The sequence below is a fragment of the Coffea eugenioides genome, chromosome 10, assembly GCF_003713205.1.
Source record: "Coffea eugenioides isolate CCC68of chromosome 10, Ceug_1.0, whole genome shotgun sequence".
NCBI classification, from domain to species: domain Eukaryota; kingdom Viridiplantae; phylum Streptophyta; class Magnoliopsida; order Gentianales; family Rubiaceae; genus Coffea; species Coffea eugenioides.
In genome coordinates, this window is record NC_040044.1 from 8,322,187 (window position 1) to 8,337,515 (window position 15,329).

The window sequence follows — 15,329 nt, forward strand, 5'->3', positions numbered from 1 at the left end:
TTTTTTTTTTCCTTTTTAAATATCCAAGAGGACTTATAGCATACCAGGCGAATACTTGTTGGATAGACTTACCTAGCAAACACAGTTGGGACCTAGGAAGAAAAGCTTTTGGAAAACTTTTTATCTTGACTCCAAAGTTAGAAGTTATGTGGGGTTCGGCCCCTCAATGAATTTCCTGTTTCCTTGTGACTCGTAGACCTTGTCTAATTTACGTTTATCACATGGGTTTTTGTATGTCATTGTCATCACCTATCATCACTAATCTTAGATCATGTTGGATTACTAGAGCCATATGGCTATTAAATATAGAGCATATGGTCTACTTGTGGGTACGTAAACTGGATCTATCCAAGTATTTTTGTGTATATTGACAACAAGCCATAAGAGAAAAAAAAATTTCTTGTTAAGCACCGGTTATCCCTACCCACCAAACCACCACATGCCCAAATCCAACAACCTTCCCCAATCACCCTTCCAAACCAAGAATATATATATATATATATATATATAACCACCTATTGATATGACAACAATTCATTGGAGTCAATTTGGAAACTTGATTTTGACAACTCAAGTCTTGTTTGGATAGTTAATCTTTTCTCAAAAAATTTATTTTTTCGTAATCACGTTTCTCAATCAGAGTTTTATCTTACATACATCAAATTGTTACAGTACATTTTTCTATAAAAACTGCAACAAAATACCAACTCAAACGGGCTTTTAGTTTCTCATTCTCCATTAGGTACTCTAGGCTTTTATCCTCTTATTCTTAGCACTTTTGTATTTGGGCTTTCAAGTTAGGATGCAATAGGGTCTGGGCCTCTTGGGAAGAGTTAAGGAAGCAAAACAAACTCAGCCCAACTCATGACCCACTCATACCCAATAAATAAGCGCGTGTTGTCCACCACAAGAAAATATTCGTGAGTCCTCCAACCACCCGAACCCCACTCATACGACCCGATCCATACATTATTAAGTCATCCGTCGCAAAATTGGACTTCCCAATTTTATTTTTTTTTTAGTACTTAACACATTTTTCAGTCGTACTTTCGTCCTCTTGTTTTGGGGTATCCTAAAGTCTCGACTCGGAACCTGAAAGTCGTCAAATTCTCTCGTATAGATCCTATCGAAGAATAAGCCAAAAAATAAGAACAGATTCGACTTGGGTTTTATGTTTAATGGTCATTAAATCCAAGTTTTAGAATCTGAGTATCTACGATTAAGGTAGGATTGGGTAGGTTCGATTTTAGGCGCTATTAGTATTATAATAATTAATTGATGGATCAGAATTGGTTTACCTAACTTCCTATTTATGCCCCTTTTCGTTTTATATGTAAAGTTTTGATTTTGATTCAATTGTCTTGTTTTTTGCCAGGAATTTGCTGTCAGAAGAACAGGGTTTTTGTTGGGACATCAGGGATTTTTGTGTAGTGGGCAAAAATGGCTGTTGCTTCAGATGATGCCACTCGCAATTGCAGTCACTGGTATGACTCCCTTGTTCTTTTCTTTTCGTTTTCGTTAGTTCTTTTATGAGATTCTCTTGATGGGATTTCATTGCATTGGGTTTTTCTGTGGAGTTGGGGGATTTTCTAATTTTTAGGTGTCTGATTTTAATCTTGAAAGTGCTAATTTTTCTTTTGATTTGGGATTGAGGTTGTTAAATTTGGTGGGTATAATTGTAGTTCGTAAGTGTTTTGATCATGAATTTAGCTGAAGGACAGGACTAAAATTAGTTGGGAATCGTTCTCCTTAATCTTCCTTTTTTTGTTTGGTGCTAGTTGTGATGCAATCATAGGATCTGCAAGGTCTGATCATCATATCTGCATGGTTTTGACTTGTGAAAGTTTTTCTTTCTTGAGCTTCATGCGCATACAATTAAACTCTGGAGCTTGAATGGTTTATGAGGATGCCATTAATAGTGTTTTGCGTTGAATTAGAGAATACTTGTATTTACTATGCTTAGAGTACGTAATTGTTAAGTACCATGGCTCCATAAGACATTCTGTGTATGTGCTGAGAGTGGCTCGGTTATCTGGTTTTGCTGTACAAGCTGTAAATGATGTCTCTATGTTGAGCAGTACGCTTGTCAGGCTTGAAAGGATGGCCTGCGTTAAAGCACAAAGGAAGAAGAAAATTTCGGTGGCTGACATCAGATAGGATAGGATAGGATAAGTCTTTCATAAAGTTGAGTTTAAACAATTAGGCCTGGAATGTTTTAAACGAACTTTTTCTAACCTACAGAAAGCTTGTTTAGGATTATAGGGCATCAATTTGTTCCAAAGAGCTACTGCTAGTGCTGGGTTCTTTGGCTTTGGAAACTGGAGAGTCTATTTATTGGGTTTTAAGTTGTGTTTTTAAGTCTGATTGGTTTGACTATTTAAATTTTGTTGTTAATTATGTTTTGCCTTTGTGATGTGAGTGTGAAATTGGTTTCTTTTTTTTCTTTTTTTTGGATTGTGTAAAATGTAGTAACTTATTCAGCTTTACATCAATGCTGTTCTGGTGATCAATTCGGTTCTGACTGCATTACCGTGTTGGCTTTCTGATAGTGTTCATTGCTGTTTGACGTAAATCTTCATACTTGCAGTGATAGAGTGATACCTTCTTCAAATTTTGACTTGCATTTTGCTCACTGCTCTCGGAAGTTGGAAAAATGTAAAATCTGTGGTGATATGGTTCCCAGAGTATCTGCTGAGGAACACTTCTTAAGCACTCATGCTCCGGTATGGTAATTAGTTTCTTATATTTTTAGTATGTAAATCCTCCTATAATTTTCATCCCCAGCCATAAAAAACTCGAGGAAACCCCCTTTTACCCTTTCAATTATTGTGAACTTTTCTAATTGTCTGAACAAGAGTAATTTTATGTCATGAGTCTGTTATGGTCTGGTGGACATTAGATTTTCTACATGGCTGATGTATTTTGCACATAGTTGCTGAAAGAGTAAGTTATTTTGTTGCTTTCAACTTCTTTTGCATGATAGAGGTAAACAAAACTGAGCTTCCATCTGTCACAAACATGGAAATATTTTCCCCCCAGTATATTGAAATTAGAGTGACCTCCACTCAGTCTAATTTATTTGCATGCGCTTCCCTTTATTCAATTGCATTATATTTCTTTATGTTTTCATAAGAAATAGTTTTGCAACTTAAAAAATTTAACACAATAAGGTTGTAAAGAGATGAGGTCATTGTAATTGGAATTAGGGGAATATTATTACTATATGGCTAGTGTATTTTAAATGGGAGAATAGCTCATTATTGATCATTCTTAAGATGTCTATGGGCAGAAGATCCTGAATGAGGTGTGATTTTTTAATGCAGCCTAGAGGTACTGGTGCTGGTTTCAAGCTTCTTTACAGAACAATATGCATGCAACTTTTTGTGCATGAGAATTTCACTTCAAAATGTTTATTCTTCACATAAAAGTCAGTGGGCTAGCGTACTCAAGGTTATAATTAGGAGAATGTTGCAGCACTTATTTCCTTGCTCTATTTTTGGTGTCATTTTGGTTAACTTTTCTCCCTTGGCTAGGAAGAATTCCTAGGAAGGGACAGATTTTATTTTGACTGATCTGGTTTTAGGCATAGGTTGAACGTTTTGACAACTAGTAAAAAATTGGTTGGTAGTGCATTACCAAATTTTTGTATTTATATTCAGCTGAATGCTTTATGTGTATGGGTATGAAATCACCATGGCTTAATGACTTGTTCTTCGAGCCAGGTGTCTTGTTCTCTTTGCAGTGAGACGATGGAACGGGAAGTTTTGGCTATACATAAGGGTGAAAACTGCCCTCAGAGGATAGTAACATGCGAATTTTGTGAATTTCCATTGCCTGCAATAGATTTACTCGAGCATCAGGTACGAATTTTCATTGATAATGCAAGTAATGCACTTGCCGAAGCAATTGTAGTAGCTCTGGCACACACATTGATCCTGCATCACCCTCTAACATCTTAGATCAAATGTGGTCCCATTGGCATTTCAGGAAGTATGTGGAAACCGGACAGAATTATGTTATTTATGCAACCGATACATAAGACTTCGTGAAAGGATTGGCCATGATAGCAGGTGTACTGGAGTTGCTGATAATATTGCTGAATCTTCCAGGTCGAAGAAACTACATAATATCCTTCATTCAGCATTTTAATTTTCATCTCCATGAAAAAAAAACTTATCTTGCATCTAACTGGCAAGTACCTTTCCCAACCTAAGAACCAAACGAGTCTTGAAAGCAATATTAATTATCAAAGTTTTTGGAAGCAGATGTACTCAAAAGTTGTATGTTATGATTTACGTTTCTCTTCGATTTCCAGCTGCAGCTATGATTGTTTTTGTCTCCTGACTCAAAACTAGCATCTGGAATGTCAGCCTTCCAATTTACTTCTTTTGTTGCTGCAATATTGCCATATATGCTTTGCAAAGGCCTGCATATTGAATTTATGCTGTTTTTCTTCACCTAATCCCTTGAACTTTCGTTTGTCTAAAGGGCAACAAGGCCAGTTGAGAGAGACCGTGTTCCTCAAAGGAGGCAGCCAAACGAGTTCTCCAGAAAGCGCCTGCTGTTTACCATTGCAATTACCGGCATTGCAGTCCTTTTGGGTTCGCTTCTTTTCCAGAGGAAAACGGAACACAGTCAAGTGCACTAGAGGTTTTGGTGATCGCATTCGCGGCTGTCATACATACTCAGCTTCTGCAAGTTTTAATTTATTGAGATGTGTTACCTGATAAGATAATCACGTACTGCTGTATGCTTGAGAACTCTGTTAGTGCGTAAACAGACTTCGCAGATCAATCCCATGTATCAATTGATTTTCATCATTAATTCTTGGTAAATATAGATACATGTAAAGTCAGGAGTTCACAACAAAGTAAATTGGTGTGAAGACAAGAAATGAATGAAATAGCATCATACTAACATTCCTTCCGTTCTTGATATTACTGGTGCCAGCGAAGTAGGTGTTCCCGTTTCATAAACTCTTAAAAAAGTGGGGCATTGCTTTGAGATCATATATGGATCTCTTTCTCAAAGGGCATTTAACGTTAGCCAGAGCACCTTGGCTATTGGTGATATACTTTAGATATACTTCTTGACCCTCCAATAGGACAACAATCTGTCCCTTAGACACTCTCAATGTTTGTGTCATTAAGGAGCATGAAAGAACAAGAAGAATGTCCTCAAATGATGAGACCCGGATATCAGTGGGCATATCAACTCATTATACTTGTTACCAGATAATTGGCTCACACTTGAGTAAATTAGGTCTTCAAAAATTCAATAGTTCAAATTGTGTGATGCCTTGGATAGATCCGATCTTTAAAAACTCAATATCTCAAATGGTGTGGCAAAATTTAGGTTATTGATTGTTTTGAAAAACGAGTCAATCCAAGATATACCCTGATTTGGCTCATATTTATGTAAATCCTGTCTCTTAAAGATCCAATATTGTGGCACAATCTGGGTCATTGAGTTTTTGAAGATCCTGTCTACTCAAGTTTTGGCCGCCCTCTGAATTTACTTATGACTGCGACGTTTCATTTGACGGATATTAACAGGCATATCAATCGATTACACTTTTTCTGGATCTAGATTTAGATTTTCAAATCCACTTCTTACCTAGACAAAGTAACAGATTTATGCCTTTTGAGTAGGGTTTGGTTTTTTGGATAATTCGAAGCCAAATCCAAATCTAAACACATTACTCGCCCAGACGAGAATTGTTCTATCCGTTTTTTTTATGCTTCTGACCTTTTATCCAATTGTTTCCAAATTTGTAACTTTGAATCGGAGCGTTTATAGAAGTACGCAATGCATATCAAGACTCATCAAATATGAGACCATTAGGGTTTGGAATTAGGTCCAGGTTCAAGTATATTTGGTAGGTTTAAGTTCGTGTGTATGGTTTACCAAATAATTTACTGGGTTTAGATCTAAATTTTGTATTTCTAACCCCAAATCCTCCTATTGACATGCTTGAATAAATGATAGGGACACTTGCCTCCTCACCATTCCTTTTTTCACCATTGATCCTTGGGAATTATAATGTAAAACAAATTTCGTTGGCTATAGGCAAAAGATAAGAAATCTTGTACAAATATTAAATATATTAAATCAAAGAATAAAAGGAATATAATTTCTGAAAATTCTTATATCATGAAATTAATCTCCTCTCAAAGGATTATAATCGAATGGTTGAAGAAGCTTGTTCCTGATTCTACCTCTCAAATGATTTTAATCAAATGGCCGAAAAGGCTTGTTTTTTTTTATCAAAGAGTAGTGTTTCTTATAATTTGGGCATAAAAAAATGGTTGATTACGTTTGAACCCTCGAATCTTCAATTTTCAATTCTTCAACACTCAAATCTTTATTATTAAGTCTTCTTACAAAATGATTTGTATATTGTCTTTGAATGATTTGTATATTCGAAGTCTAGGACATATTAAGATCTCAATTTATCGTAAATATAAGTAGGCTTTCCTAAACTTGTAATTCACGAAACCCGTTCAATTTGAAACTTTACAAATAGGTAGGTCCAAATAGTAAATCCATTCAACTTGAACTTTAGTAATATGTAAGGCTCGAACAGTCGATTTTGATTTAATAAATCTATTAATTCACTTTAATTTAAATGGATTTTGCACCTTCATTTTGAGTCCCATCTTGCAATGACCCAACTTATCCATCCAAGGAAACAACAGACTTGACATGATTAATTTAATTTAATTTAGTGTAATCAAGATGAATTTGTTTTTTTCCATCTTGATTAAATGAATTAAATAAAAGTTTCACTGTCTGCATATAATCCTATAAAATTGGGATCCAATTCCATGTAACCAAATGTAGCCTTAACAATATTAGGAACAAAACGTCAGTCGAGTGTCACTAATGATGCATGACACTTTTTTTTTTTGTAAATCAACTCAACCGTTCTGCACTGATCTTATTCCTCCTATTCTAAATTTCTAACTTATATAAAGAAGGTTCAACTAAATCAAGAGGAACTAGAGCTTATCAATCGACAATTTCTATATTAATTCTACTTCTACTCTTATTCTAACCTATCTAAGGGAGACCCAACTAGACTAATGGGAGTTAGAAGAAGTAGTTCCTATCCTCTCTCTAGATCAAAAGATGCATTATTACACATCATTTGAATTTAGTAGAAACCACTTAATCCCACAAAAAGGCATTAAAAGCCTTTGTAGTGGCCAACTGCCCAACGAGCCAAGTCGTTGGTTGCATGATGCCATGACACTTCTTGTTGTCTTCCCAATAATTTTAGTGATGTCCTTCGTCAAATGATCGATGTTCAAAAATCTATTAGGTGATCTAATCAAGTCCATAATGGACTTTTTTTCCTCAGGTTGGAATAAAACGAAAGTGGAAATTTGATTAAAGAACCAACTGCAAGCTGCTAGTTCTACTATTAATACAGAACCTAAAGTATACCATCATGTAGGCCTAGGAGTCTAGGAGGAGATAACCTTGAGCGTTAGAAAGATTCCGTCAGTGACTAACTGCCTAATACTTTGCCTTTCATCCCACTGAACCAATTGGACAAAATCTTGCTCCTGAATTTCTCCCTTATTCTGTGGAAGTTATATTGATAAACTTCCAGTTGAAAAGTACAGAGACCTTAAGAAAGGGTACCCACTACCCGGAGAAAGTGTCATTTGGACTTGACAAAGATTAGACAAGATTTTTATGAAATGTAGACCAAAGGATTTTCTTAGAGTTCAGAAAGCTTAGAATTTTGTTAACAAAACTGGTGGCGGGCGCCGGTGGTAGGTGGTGGTGGAGTTAGTTGTGATTTATGAAGCGAGTGAATACCTGTCAAAGTCAAAGTAGTTAGTGGCGGTGGTGGGGTTGGTGGCGCGTGATGACACAGATGATTTGATGGTATTTGAATGAATATATTATACATGTCCTCTTCTTGGAGTAGCCGACTCTAGGAAAACAAAACAATCATGGGCGGTTTCAAGAATGTTGTTAAATCCATATGCACGTGCGGGAGATATCCAGGCAAGTCTACTCCACCTGGATTACATTTCTTTAACGTTAAGACAAGGATATTACTGTACTTCCTGATTACTTAATATTTTTTTAGATTTCTGGTTATGATGATTTTAGTTGAGTTGAAGAAGAAAAGTGGTTTTGTTAAATGTTTGCCAAAGTGGAATTGGCCACATGAAAAGGGGATCACAGTAGGTTAAGCAAGAACATCAATAAGTTGTCTCATTGATTACTCCAATACCATATACATTTTGCATGAAGAGTTTTTTCAAGTTGAAATTTTGATATATCTAGTAGTCTTGAATTGTATATTCTCTAGTTTTGACTATTAGAATCTTCATCAGCAAAACCTAACATTAACTGTCCTTTCTCCTTTGCTTCTCTTTTATATGACCCTGCATCCTGTGGTCTAGAAACAGATGGTGAGTCAGAAACGGTGCCTAAAGAACTTAGTTTTTGTTCACTCTTCTATTGACACCCAAATACAATTTAGACCAATTCCCTGGGCTAAATACCTATTCTATTAATGGAGGGCAATATGAACCTTTTGATAAAAAATTTTGCAGAAAACTGCAAGTGAAAGCGTCCCAAGTTTTTGACTGCTTAACAACTATAAGAACGAAGTCTGTTTCACACAATCTCCACTGTCCCTTAAGTTTGCTTGTGGCTTTTCTACTTAGCATTTCTTGTAAGCTATATCTGCTAACAAATTTTTGGTGGTGCATAAGGAAATAGTAACTGTAGAGCTATATAAGCCAAAGATAAATTGTTTGTCTCTAATTGAAGCTAAGCTAGCTCTAGCTTGGAATTTTCACTATACAGTCATCAGACTTCTATTTATTCTACTCATCTTAATTTGAGGTAATTAAAACACTGCAGTCTTCTTTTTTCATTGACAGCTATGGTCCTTGGGAAATTTTTTAAACCATTCCTGTAACCTAGACTTTAATTGCTTTTCTGCAGAAGTTAGGAAGCATAAACAGGGAACTGGATTCATGGCACCTACAGGGGTGCGCCTGTCAATTCAAGATCGTTACGTAAATACTTCTCCTATCCAAGTCTCAGCCTCCCTTTGTGCCAATATTAAAGGAAAACTGCTTTTCCACTTAATTACCTTTTACAAACCTAAATGCTTTGATCATGTGGTGAGATTTAATGACATTTGCCTAATTATTACAAGTTCTGGGATTATAGTGCCTCAGTAATATAGAAGTATCTATATACTCATCTTGAAGTTATCGACCAGATGGGTCTTATAATAAGTTGTCACAATACGTGCACTAACATCCACATGCTCATCGAATGATAGTTCATTACAATTGCGCTAAAAAGTTTGTCCATAGCTGTTGTCCATTGACTTTGTAGTTATGCTCTTCTTTTTCTCTTGGCTTTATTTTGCTGATGTGTGAGTTTATGGGATGAGGTAATTTCTGCAGCTGATGTTACATGCATCATTAAGTTTTAGTGCCGATACAAAAAGAAAATTAAGTTTTCTAAGTGAAGAAAAATTAAATTTCATTTTATTGAGTTCAGAAGTTGGACACTCGCGTAAGAAATCAAGCTTTTAAACCTAGTTTGATGTTTTTTTATATTTGCTTATTTATGTTTTGCAATATGAACTACTAAAACATTGCAATTTTTTCAGGTGGTGATGGATAATGGTATACTGCAAGTCACGCTATCAAATCCAGATGGAATTGTTACTGGAATATGTTATAATGGCCTTGACAATTTGCTTGAAGTCCTGAATGCCGAGTCTAACAGAGGGTAATGAAAATAACAGCTTCCTCTACTTTTGTTAGTGTTTGTATGGTATTGAATCCATTGTGGAGGTAGTGCAAGTCAAAACATATTACCCCCAGCATGACAATTGAGTGCTTTCAGAAAACATAAGCCTTCCTAATATGCCTGATATTCGTACTCTAAGTCAGCTGTCTTAGGTTTTATTACCGAATCAGAGACTTACTATCTAGTGTAAAATGGTAGGTACTGGGACATTGTCTGGAATGCACTAGATGGAAGTGGGAAAGCAGGAGTATTTGAAGTGTAAGTAGTCAGTTTTGTGATTTTCATGTAAGCTGAACCTTTTTGTTCTCTTACATGGCTCAGATTAGTAAGAATTGAATACCCATGCAGGATCAAAGCAACAGAGTTCAGGGTTATAAAGGAAACTGAAGAACAGGTGGAGTTGTCATTCTTAAGACCATGGGATACCTCCCTCCAGGGCAAGCTGGCTCCAATAAACATAGATAAAAGGTTCTTGAGGAAAATTTTCTTGCAGTTATCCAAGTGACGGTAGTTTTAAGTGTCAATGGTTTTACTTACTGCTGTTGTTATCATGTAGGTTCATCCTACTACGTGGTTGCTCAGGCTTCTACTCCTATGCTATATATGAACACCTTGGATCGATGGACTGGCCTGCTTTCAGCTTGGGTGAAACCAGGATAGCATTCAAGCTCAGAAAAGACAAGTAAGAACATTTTCTCAATTCTATGATCGTGTAAACATATCCAGTTGAAAACATGGCAGTATTACATACGTAACTGAATTCTTTTAACCTCTAGAGTTTATATAGGGGAACCGATCCATGTAACATCATCAATCTTAAAATGTTTTGTTTTCTTTTAGTAAAACAATAACTACCGGACAAAGCCCCTACATATGCGACCCTAGCTAGCAGTACAGTCCCTACAGATAACAAGAGAAATTTCCATATGCTATATCTTCAGTGGTATAAGAAGAAGATGCCACTTACTTCGACACTTTCTAAAATCTGTACCTCAAGGAGCATTACAAATATTGACATTCAATTTGCCAGCATAGCACTAATGCATTCATGCATTGCATTTCTAATAAAATTAGATTTGATGATTTTCATGTGGTAAAATTTCTCTGACTTGTCCAAGTCATATTGTCAACTAAGATATGACAATGAGCTGTTTGGCACATATAGGTTTCATTATATGGCTGTGTCAGACAGTCGACAAAGATTTATGCCTCTACCAGATGACAGATTATCAGGAAGAGGCCAACCTCTTGCATATCCTGAAGCAGTCCTCCTTTTGAATCCAGTGGAGCCCGAGCTCAGAGGAGAGGTAAGTTTTTCTCACCTGCTGCTCTTTTTTTTATTTTTTGGAATTTGTTAGTTAAATGTGCTACAATGAACTATTAAAACTCATAACCACCAATAGGTGGAAGAAAAAGTTTCCGGGTGATTTTAAGCTGTCTTAGAGTATCAATGGAGTAAATTCGTCCCATTTTATTTTTCAAATTTCAGATACCTATATAGCAGTTTCAGATATTGTAGATCCGAAGTTGCACTGCTCCATGTTTGATTTACGTACTGCTAAACTATAAAGATTGCAGACCACTATTACTGTATCCTTAGCACTTGATTCCATACTTGGCAGGTGGATGACAAGTACCAGTACTCGTGCGAAAACAAAGATCTTAGGGTTCACGGATGGATATCCATGGACCCACCTGTGGGGTTCTGGCAAATTACACCTAGTGATGAATTCAGATCTGGTGGGCCTCTGAAGCAGAACCTATCCTCCCATGTGGGCCCCACAACTCTTGCTGTAAGTTAACATTGCATCACCATTGCTGAATTGTAATTCAAAGTAGTAAATTCATACGGTGTAATGAATGATATTGGTTGGTGAGATTGAGTCATGATATTCGATTCAGATGTTTCTTAGTTCTCACTATGCTGGGGATAATTTGTCACCAAATTTTGCAAAAGGTGAGCCATGGAAGAAAGTTTTTGGCCCAGTTTTCATCTATCTTAATTCTGTCATGGGTGAAGAAGATCCACTGGCACTCTGGGATGATGCAAAGATACAGGTTTGACTACAAAAAGAATTTGTTTCTTTGATTATATTAACTTATGTACTTCAATATGAGAAAGTAAGCAATAGTCTTGATGAGTTTGAGTTCTGCTCAGATGTTGAGGGAAGTTGAGAGCTGGCCGTACAGTTTCCCAGCCTCAGAGGATTTTCCATCTTGTGATCAACGGGGGAATGTTAGAGGTAGACTGTTGGTCAAAGACAGGTGAGACCTGTGTCATGCAGGTTACCATTGGTTCACTTTTCATTTCTTATTTATTTGTGAGATCTAATTCCATTTCTTCCAACATGGATATATTGCTAAAGCTGTTTTGACTCTCTGGCCAAGCTAGGTATGTTAGCAGTGACTATATACTAGCAACTGGTGCATATGTGGGATTGGCCCCACCAGGGGAAGTTGGATCCTGGCAAAGAGAATGCAAGGTCAGTTTGATTGGATATAAAATTAAAAGATTTAGCAACAGTAAGTGCATCAATGAAACAAATGAAATGAACAAGCATGTGCAATTGTGCATACTTCTTATGTAATGACATATTCTGCTGCAGCCAAGCTTTTCTCTAGACTGTTTGCTCTGCTTTCCTGTTCTTTCTTTCCTATGTTTAGTCTTCTACTGTGTTTTCTGGCATTTATAGTAGTAACATCTTTATGTATTCTCATATACTGATATGAAGCAGCTTGAAATTTGATTGACTTGATTGGATGTTGACATTTATTACTCTATTCTAAGTGTTCATGTTAGGCATGGTTGGTTGGTCACCTAACTTCATTTTCATCAGGACTACCAATTTTGGACGAAGGCAGATGAGGGAGGGTACTTTTCCATAAGAAATGTCCGAAGTGCTGATTATAATCTCTATGCTTGGGTCCCTGGATTTGTTGGAGATTATCGGAATGAGGCACTCATTACCATAACTCCAGGTTTTACTCCAACAAAAAGGTTTTCTGGATGTAAACATAATTCTTCACCCCATATTTTGTCTAATCAGAATGGAATACAGGTTGTGATATGGATATTGGTGATATTGTATATGAGCCTCCAAGAGATGGTCCAACTTTGTGGGAAATTGGCTTTCCAGATCGCTCTGCTGCAGAGTTTTATGTTCCTGATCCGAACCCGAAGTACATCAACAAAGTCCTTCTGAGTAGCCCTGAAAGGTTAGGTCACCTTCATATTCATATGAAGCAATTTAATCCAGAGTTAACACGAGATTAGAGATAGAATATTAAGTGACAATTCGTTGATAGCCTTTATCTTTTACCACTATGATGGGATTGCATAGTAGTCAGGTGACATTATGCCTAGAATGAAGTGCATGTTCTTGAACTTCTTTCTTGTAACAGGTTCAGGCAATATGGACTGTGGGAGAGGTATTCAGAGATATATTCTGAAGGAGATTTGGTGTATACAGTTGGTGAGAGCGATTATGGGAAAGATTGGTTTTACGCTCAGGTCACCAGGTGATTCTAATGGAGACTAATATTCCAAGATGTTTTTAACTTCAGGATCTTGCATCATTGCATGGAAAATGTCATTGCTTTCTGAATTGCAAGACAAAAGCGACTTGAGAAATTCCTGATGGCATTCATGACTCGTAAATATTACCAAAACACCTCGCATGTTCACTTTAACAGCTTATAATTGCCTGCTTGTGGCTTTCTGCTGATATTTGCTATGAACAGTTTATAGCATTTTAGATGCTTCTCAATGAATGAGCTCTCATGTTTGTAGGAAGAAAGAGGATAATACTTATCAAGGTACCACCTGGCAGATCAAGTTCAAGCTTGATGATGTCAACAAAGGAGGGATCTATAAGTTGCGCATTGCACTTGCATCTGCAACATATGCTGAATTGCAGGTAGATGGCTGCTGGAGTCATTCTCATGTGGGTAAACTTGCAGACAGTTTTTACATCAGACTCATCCAAATTTTTCTTGTAGGTGCGTATCAACAACCCAGGTACAAATCGGCCTTTGTTCTCCTCTGGATTGATTGGAAGGGATAACTCTATTGCAAGGCATGGGATCCATGGGCTTTATTGGCTTTACAATGTGGACATCCAAGGTGCTTTACTAGTGGAAGGGGATAATACAGTTTATTTAACACAGCCAAGAAATAACAGTCCTTTTCAGGGTTTCATGTATGACTATATACGCTTGGAAGCTCCCCCCAGCTAAATAGCATGCTTTCTGTTCCTGTAAAGACGAGACCTGACATCAATTATTGAGTTCTAGTACAACTTAGTAAAAAAAATGGTTAATAAAGCTTCTATCTTGTTGAACTTTGCAATTTGTACCTCATGGCTTCTTCCCCACCTGGGAGCATTATATTTTTTACTGTTCTGTTACAAATGTAATATGTAAGAACCAGTCATTAATCATGTAAGTCATCCAATGAATCCCAGATCTGATCCAGTGAGTTGTAAGCTACATATACATCTTATAACATGATTTATTGTGGATAGCTCTGATATAATTGCTGCAGTATATTATTTGAACAATGTGTTCGGTCTTATAAACCTCGAATTAATCAAGACCTGCATGCAGTCTCAACTTTAGTGAAGATGAAACATTCTTCATGGCAGCTAAATAAATTCGAGAAGTATTAATGTTAAGTTACAGCTCAATGAGGGCTTAATCAAGATCTGCTTGCATTCTCAACTTTAGTAAAGATGAAACATTCTTCATGGCAGCTAAATAAATTCAAGAAGTATTAATGTTAAGATGCAGCTCAATTAGGGGCACTTAGAAACAAAGAACCTTATATTTGGATTTTGGCACCATTGATCGCATGCACCTAAACATGATAACCTAGGCTTATTTACAAAATCTGTAATTTTACCTTCAAAATTTCAAATGCATCAGAGTTTGAAATCTCAATTAGTTGCCTGTGGTTATACTGGGACCATTTCGAATAGATCCTGCAGAAATCATAAGAACCAGGAAACTTGAAGTTATGAACATATGCTAGTTGTGTTTCTGAAGGGTAATACAAAAACACACATAAGGTGAACATTAGTAATATAAATTGCCCGTTGTGTCAGACGCAACATGCTGTCATATGTTTTGAACATGCTGTCAGAATTATGGCCATGAATCTGGGAGGATAAGTTACAAAGACAACCAATTAGAAGCACCAAGAAAGGAGGAATTACATTTTTGGTATCTTTAAGCACAAATTCATCTTTACTCTTTCACTTGTATCCAAACAAAACGAAAACATATGCAATGTGAATCTCTCTGCAATTGCATGTTAAAACTCCTGAGAACCCTGGAACGTAAACTCTTCCACAGCTAATTTTTGTTTCGAAAAGTTAGTCTGGAGATTGATTCTAGTATCTTTTATTTGCCAAACCATCCTATCAAGGATTGCCAGAATCTCTCACTTCTATCCTTCCGTTTGAGCCTGATAGTAGAGGGCTATCCGCGTGCGCTCCTCTGTAGTTTTCCATGCCTGCTTAAGTAACATT

At 36.6% G+C, this 15,329-nt stretch overlaps 2 protein-coding genes across 2 annotated transcripts; both read left to right on the forward strand.

Annotated features, from left to right (window-relative positions):
- The first annotated feature begins 1,025 nt into the window (after window positions 1–1,025).
- Window positions 1,026–4,926, forward strand: LOC113749047 (XIAP-associated factor 1). Its single transcript, XM_027292690.1, has 6 exons — window positions 1,026–1,224; window positions 1,376–1,484; window positions 2,588–2,723; window positions 3,723–3,860; window positions 3,988–4,109; window positions 4,489–4,926. The coding sequence occupies exons 2-6, from the start codon at window positions 1,441–1,443 to the stop codon at window positions 4,646–4,648; spliced, it is 600 nt and encodes a 199-aa protein (XP_027148491.1). The 5' UTR covers window positions 1,026–1,224; window positions 1,376–1,440; the 3' UTR covers window positions 4,649–4,926.
- A 2,625-nt stretch (window positions 4,927–7,551) lies between these two features.
- On the forward strand, window positions 7,552–14,323 carry LOC113749402 (probable rhamnogalacturonate lyase B). The gene is made up of 16 exons (XM_027293127.1): window positions 7,552–8,022; window positions 8,977–9,050; window positions 9,659–9,780; window positions 10,000–10,059; window positions 10,150–10,269; window positions 10,358–10,483; window positions 10,967–11,108; window positions 11,424–11,594; window positions 11,704–11,859; window positions 11,960–12,066; window positions 12,194–12,284; window positions 12,639–12,780; window positions 12,861–13,017; window positions 13,204–13,320; window positions 13,592–13,718; window positions 13,801–14,323. The coding sequence occupies exons 1-16, from the start codon at window positions 7,968–7,970 to the stop codon at window positions 14,035–14,037; spliced, it is 2,004 nt and encodes a 667-aa protein (XP_027148928.1). The 5' UTR covers window positions 7,552–7,967; the 3' UTR covers window positions 14,038–14,323.
- The last annotated feature ends 1,006 nt before the right edge of the window (window positions 14,324–15,329 follow it).

What these genes read in the sequence shown, in the direction of transcription:
- LOC113749047 (XM_027292690.1), top strand. Translation starts at nt 1,441, where the DNA reads ATGGCTGTTGCTTCAGATGATGCCACTCGCAATTGCAGTCACTG. An exon ending in TCTTAAGCACTCATGCTCCG is followed by an intron (nt 2,724 to 3,722) that starts GTATGGTAATTA and finishes TCTTCGAGCCAG; the next exon opens with GTGTCTTGTTCTCTTTGCAG. An exon ending in TAGATTTACTCGAGCATCAG is followed by an intron (nt 3,861 to 3,987) that starts GTACGAATTTTC and finishes TTGGCATTTCAG; the next exon opens with GAAGTATGTGGAAACCGGAC.
- LOC113749402 (XM_027293127.1), top strand. Translation starts at nt 7,968, where the DNA reads ATGGGCGGTTTCAAGAATGTTGTTAAATCCATATGCACGTGCGGGAGA. An exon ending in CTTCTGAGTAGCCCTGAAAG is followed by an intron (nt 13,018 to 13,203) that starts GTTAGGTCACCT and finishes TTCTTGTAACAG; the next exon opens with GTTCAGGCAATATGGACTGT. An exon ending in TTTTACGCTCAGGTCACCAG is followed by an intron (nt 13,321 to 13,591) that starts GTGATTCTAATG and finishes TCATGTTTGTAG; the next exon opens with GAAGAAAGAGGATAATACTT.